This window comes from Neophocaena asiaeorientalis, unplaced genomic scaffold (assembly GCF_003031525.2).
Source record: "Neophocaena asiaeorientalis asiaeorientalis breed wild unplaced genomic scaffold, Neophocaena_asiaeorientalis_V1.1 scaffold152, whole genome shotgun sequence".
Taxonomy (NCBI): Eukaryota; Metazoa; Chordata; class Mammalia; order Artiodactyla; family Phocoenidae; genus Neophocaena; species Neophocaena asiaeorientalis.
The window spans coordinates 852,371-859,072 of NW_020185338.1; the positions used below are offsets into that span (position 1 = coordinate 852,371).

Here is a 6,702-nt window from a genome sequence, read left to right on the forward strand (position 1 = left end):
GGAGGGAGATCTTGATGGTGCCATACAGTTCTCTGTCTTGATTGCGGTGGCGGTGGTTACACGAATCTACATGTATGACGAAGTCCCAATATTCAGATTTAGGTTTGAGCTGTAGTTATGTAAGATTTAATTATTAGGTGAAATTTAGCCAGAGTGTACACAGGACCTCTCTGAACTATCTTTGCACCTTCCTGTGAGTAAATAATTATTTCTCAGAACAAACTTTTTTAAACTAATTCATCATCGATAGACACAAAGTTAAAATTTCTTCCCCTTAGCTGAATGCTTTTAAGTGAAAGATGCCATACTGAAAGGCTACATACATAATGATGATTCCATTTGTGTTGACATGCAGGAAAAGGCAGAACTGTAGGGCAGAGAACTGATCAGTGGTTGCCTAGACTTAGGGCTTGGGGATTGACTACAAAGGGGCAGGGCGAGGGAATATTTTTGGTCAGTGGGACGGTTCTGTAGCTGGGTGATGATAATGGTATACCACTCTATGTATTTGTCAAAACCTACAGAATTATAAAAGTGGATTTTATTGTATGTAAACTTTTAAAATCAACAAAGGAAACTATAGTAGTCAAACAGTTTCTAAGAGCTTACCTTTTGATGACTTTGGAAATTTTCTAGAAATTTCTAAGAAATATGTGTTTTATCCCCAACAGGTGATGCTATGAGTGAAGAAGACATGCTTCAGGCAGCTGTGACCATGTCTTTAGAAACTGTTAGAAGTAATTTCAAAACGGAAGGAAAAAAATAATATCTTTCACAAATCATTTAGATATTCAGTCTTTCCAATATTGTCCTGTGTGTTTACAGCATAGGGTCCATTTTGGTAATGTGTCAAAGAGAACAATTTTCAACAGAGGAAATAAGACTTCGGTGGTTTGCAAACAAAAAGTTGAGAGGGTGAAAAATACATCCGTGTAGGACTAAATAACGATCCTCCAAACACTAGCCAAAGAGGCATTCAGCAATTAAAGAAATTTAAAATAGTTTTCTAACTGTTCTTTTTTCTTTTTTGAGCGTGCAATATCTAACATGTTTAAAATTAGGGCATTCTTCTTGGCTCTTTCTGCAGACCAACTAATTATAACCAGCTATCGCCACAGAACTTTTCCCCCACATTTTATCTTCTTTTCCTCCCTTCTGCATAGGGAATTTGGCTGACTTTCATCATCTAAAAGTTGCTCTTATTTCCCTTTAACCAAATTAACCTTTTAGGACAGTGTCTCCTCTGTGTTGATAATAGTAACAGTTCCAGAAGGATAAGCTGTTTACCCTCTGACTATGTATTGTGCACTTGGGTGTTTTCTCATGTTATTTTCTCTGATCACAGTTTCTCTGCTACGTGGTTTTCATTACTTTCTACAACTCTTTTGAAAGATGGTAATGTTTCTTGAGGTTTTGCTTTTTAAGCCCTCTCAGATGGGATCATTATTTCATGATTCTGGTGCATTCCTAAACTCTGAAATCAGCTCTGCACAAGTATATGAGAATAAATGAGAATTTTGTTAATGTGTGAGCACATCCTTTCCCAAATGCTTTGTGAATGTCTTCTCAGTTATGTCAGAACTGTATAGGTTTGCTGTAACCCTCTTTCCTGCACCTTGTTATTTCCTTTTCTTTTCCAATTGAGAAAAATAGGAGAAGCATAGTGTGCTTGTTGTTATAAAACAACATCCAGTGCCCACCATGAATGTATGATAGATAAAATTTGGCCTTCAATTTTAGTAGGAGTTTCATTTTATTTTTCCTCTTGTGACTGGAGCTGTCTGTTCTGTTTACAATTGATTCATGAAGTGCAGATGTCTGCTTCTGCTGTACATCTTTTAGTAGGTATAGTCTGCCAGAGATAATGATCTAGAACATGAAAATAACTTACCAACAAAACTACATTTAAATTTATACTGTGATTTAACACGTGCATCATGTTTAAATAGCTTAGAATTACAGAAGTCACAGTACTTACTGGGTTTGTGAATAAGAAAGTCTTTAGTTTTGACAAACATTCTTTAATTGGGATGCAGAGTTTCTTGCTGGGTCAATGCAGTGGGATGATTTCAGTGAAAATTAACCATGTCTCTCTGAAATGGACCTTTTAAATTCTGTCATCTACTCCCCTTCATTCTCCATCCCCTTTTGAAGCCCCTTTGAATGATGAATTGTTCAGAAGCTAAAATTTAAGAAGAAATTTCAGCGGACAACTTAGAAAATTAAAGTATGATATGTTGCCATATCCTGGTGTATGGCTACACACATTTTATCAGGGAAAAATTTTTGATGTAGGATTTATTGCTAACTGAAAAGAGATGAAAAACTGCCTTTTATTTATGATTATGAAATAGCTTTTTCTTGGATAGAGACAGATTTTTTTTTAGTCATTATTTTGTGCCAAGTAAGTTTCCTGAAGTTTCCCTTACATAAAATTAGATGGTTTTCTTTTAAAATCTAAAGTTTTCTTTTGACAATTGAAAATGTTTTAGAAGAATTACAAAACTTTAGAACTACAAGGGATGTTGGAGTTTGATACTACTCCCTATGATTTACAAACTACATTTCTGTAGTTATCCCAAGTATGCTAGTCATATTTTCCATGGATATTCGGCCTGTATCTTTTCCCATTGAAAAATTATGTTAAACTTTTCATATATTTGAAATGATGAGCTACCTAATATAAAAATGAGAAAATGAATATACATTTAAGTTTTAACCTTAAGAGTTAGGGTTAGTTCTTATATTACACAGCCTTGTTAAAGCACTTAAAGAAATGTGGCATGTTGACCTTCGTTTGTTAGGGATTTTTTTAAAGCAGGGCCGAGCACACACTGGATATATTTGAATGTGTTTATTTAGTTGTGAAATTGTTACATTTGGCAGGCAGATTCAGAATCACTAGTGAACTGCCATCCTGTGTGGATTGGCATATATTTAACTGAACATTTAGATTCCATTTCTTAATCAGTTGGCCAGTATGAAAAGATGCCAGTGCTCATAACCACAGTAAGAAAATGTTAAAGTTACACAAAGCTATAGTTCACACATCAGGAAGTGCTGTTTACTTTAAACCACCTGCAAGTCAGGAACAATGCAATTCACTGTCCTAAGAACTTTATTTATATAAAGATTTCCATTCTGTTTTACCAATTGGGAACACCTTAATGTTTAATATTTAAACTATTGGTATCATTTTTCTAATGTATAATTTGTATTACCGGGATGAAATACGTACCATGACGATGCTAGTATTATAAGTAAAGTTTAAACAATCTTTGGAAATAACACTTTGATACTTACAGATGTCATGGATTTAATAAGTAGTTATTTATGTTTTAAAAATTCAGAGAAGTTAACATCTGATCTAAACCATCAATGTACATTTTTATAGTAATTAACATACGAATATTTCAGTAATGTAAATTGTTTGAGGGGGCTTCCCTGGTGGCACAGTGGTTGAGAGTCCGCCTGCCGACGCTGGGGACACGGGTTCGTGCCCCGGTCCGGGAAGAGCCCACATGCCGCGGAGCGGCAGTTGCTGCAGGTAAACTGTATATCAGCTCTAAGATCTTGGCCAAATAGTTTACAATTTGTAGAATATTTAAGGAGGTGCTTTTTTTCTTTAAAACTTAATTTTTCTTAATTAAGACTTTATTCATGCCAAAGTTAACGAGGAAAAACTCAACTAGTTGAGGATCATTATAGGCAAAACTACCCATAGTCTACATTGTTTCATTTAATATTAAGTCAAATAAAGTAAATTTTATGCCAGTAAGAGCTTAAGTCACATTTTTAATGTCTGCATGTTTGATACTATTTTTAAACAGTATCAAGTTAGTGCCAAGATTTACTAAATGTCTTAAAATTGGCCCATTGGACCTGTGCAAATTCAAAAAAGGTTGATTCTCAGTGCATAAGCAAAATATAATGATAATAATTGAAATAGCCTAGAATGAAAACTAAATCTGGATGTTTTAAATTCTTAAGAGGATTCAATTCTTAAGAGGATTCAATATTGATGACTTTCTATTAAAAACTTTATCTGCAATTGGAGAGGTCTATGGCCACTACTTTCAAAGTAAATTGTTTGTTGTAGCTGGGCCCTAACAAGCATGGAGATGTTACAGATGTGACCTTAATTAAGAAAAATCAGATTGGATTAACTAATCATTTCAGCAATATAAGTAACTTTTCATATTTTCAAAATAAAAACTTTGCTTCATTTCTGGTCCATTTATAACCGTCATCTTTTGCTAAAGAGATGAACCAACTTGTTTTTTAAAGTCTTATACATAAAATATTTTTGTTCCATTTTGCTCTCATGAATGAGAAGATTATTGACATGGTTGGTTAATTCTTGAATTATCTTTTTTTTTTTAATTTGAAGAAAACCTCTGCTATTTTAATTTTTTTGCAAAATGGTCTGGCATGTTAAGAATTAATGCTAGTAACCACTTCCAAATTTATAGCAATTGGCATGTTTAATTATAATAGTGTATCAATAAATATTTTAAGACTATGGATTCATAGACTAGGAATGGGGAGCATTAGTGAAATATATGTGGAAATGCCTGATTCATTTAGGAAGCACTTCACTTGGCTCCTTCATATTTCAAAGTTGAATGTTTTCAGGAATTTTTTTTAAAGAGGAAAACATACATTTGAATGTGATTATCTAATTTCTACAACACTGGACTACTAGGAATAACTTTTTAAAAATTACTGTTCTGTACAAATAAACTTTGAAATTCAACTACCAAAAAACATCTGAAGTAAAAAGCATTCTTTTGGCCATGACACAAGTGCACTGTGGCAGTGCCATTTCTCAGGACCCAACTCTGCAGCCCTTCTGTGTGTGCTCCTCTGTCTGAGTTGTTTTGCCGTTAATACACACACAGGCCTTCCTGTCTGGTCCTTAGAAAAGCCGGGCTTCCAAAGCACTGTTGAACACTGAGGACACTGTTGTTAATGTGGATGTTCGATGAGTTGTATTTTAAATATCAAAGATTATTAAATAAAGATAATGTTTGCTTTTTTACTTCTGTTTTTATTTGTGTTTATTGTTAATTTATAGCTTTGCATTCAAAGTATGGTTGGAGCATCTACACCCTCAGAGCTTCTGAGAAATGCAGAGTTTCAGGCCACACTCCCACCTACTGGATCAGAACCTGCATTTTTAACAAGATCCCCAGGGGATTCACATGCAGAGTGAATTTGAGAAGCATTTTTTTATGGCTGTGGTGATGAATGAAGCAGGTCAGGGGAAGCCACTGATTCTCCATTCCAACTGCTGCTGCCAGAAGGCCTGTTGTTACTGGATCCTCTGATCTTTTCTAAGAGAGGCTAAGAATTCCATATTTTTATTTGAAATCTGATTTTAAAATGTTGGCTCAGTTGCTTTTTTAACCCTGAGAGCAAGCAGAGCACATTAGTGACAGTTTTAAGCGTGCCATTTTTCCTCATTTTATCCAACTCCGGACACCAGACTAACAATTGGAATCCACCTGGACTGACTGAGGGTTATAGAATCCTCAGGTTTTATAATGAGCATTGTATATCCATTTTACCCTTACTTAGGGTTGGGCACGAATTTTGAAACAAAAATTTCAAATTGATCACATGCATCTTTTTAGCATAACTTCATAGCTTAGTCCTCAGATGGACCAATCCAAATGACTCTGATCTCATCAACATCACCTGTGGGCCCTATGAAACGTACAAGTTGATTTGAATGCCCATTTTATGGTTAGCTAAGAACTTTTATAAAGGATAGGCAAACTTTGGGTTGTCCTTATCCTGAAGATTTGCGTGTTTCAGGATCCTTTCATCCATTTTGTGTCTGCATCGCCAATGCTCACCGTTTTATTTTATAGGTGATTCGGGTCCAGCTGACCTCTTACGCCTCTACTCTTGACATTTCCCCTTTTCACACTATGGTCCTAGCAGGCCTCCTTATAGGTCTTCAAAGAAGCCGAGTTTTTTCTCACCCCCAGGCACCCTAACACTCTCGTTTGCCCCTTTGCCTTTGCCCCTTGGGTATCCCTGTCCCTAAAGGTCATTGGCCTGCTATGAAGACTTTCTCTTTCAACTGGACTGCTACTCTTCTCTGGACCTTATTCTCTCAAGATTGTTCCAGTTCTCCCTGGGTCAGGATCCCCAACCACCCTTTGTCTCATGGGCTACAAGAGAAAACCAATTCCTTATTCATTCACTCACTCAGCAAGACCTGTGTGCGTTCACCATGTGCCTGGCATGGTTCTGGGTTCTTGGAACAGAGCCATGATTAAGATACTCTGCTCTGCTGGTGCTTGCATTCTGATTGGCCATTAGGCAGAGGAAACATCTGAATTACTGAGCATGGCTTCATAACATGTTAAGAGCTATGCTTGTTCTGTGAGATAGGAAGACAAAATGATGATGTGATAGCATGTAACTGGGAGGGAGTGCTGCTTCAGACTGGTTTCAAGGAAGGCCTCTGCAGAGGTGCCTTTCAGACACCTGAAAAATGAGGAGGCGCTATACTGCCTGGGGAAACAGCAAAAAGCACAATGACTCTGGGGCAGACAGAGGTGGTTGCTTGTCTCTGAAGAACAGAGAGAGCTGGAGAGGCTAGCAGGTAATGAACAAAAGCTGGAACTGGGATGTAGGCAAAACCTTATGTACAGTTTTATAAAGATAAGTTTGAACTGTATTTATATT

The 6,702-nt window shown here is 36.3% G+C and overlaps 1 protein-coding gene across 5 annotated transcripts in view; it reads left to right on the forward strand.

Moving 5' to 3' along the window:
* The window catches only part of ATXN3 (ataxin 3), a 31,610-nt gene extending 28,080 nt beyond the window's left edge, over positions 1–3,530 (forward strand). For 4 of the 5 annotated variants that reach the window (XM_024736309.1, XM_024736308.1, XM_024736310.1 and 1 more), the window contains one exon: positions 672–3,530. In XM_024736309.1, the coding sequence (XP_024592077.1) occupies positions 672–766 (95 nt within the window). In that variant the 3' untranslated portion in view covers positions 767–3,530. The remainder of the gene's footprint in view (positions 1–671) is intronic. The other variant, XR_003002049.1, reaches the window with a different exon arrangement.
* Positions 3,531–6,702: the final 3,172 nt, after the last annotated feature.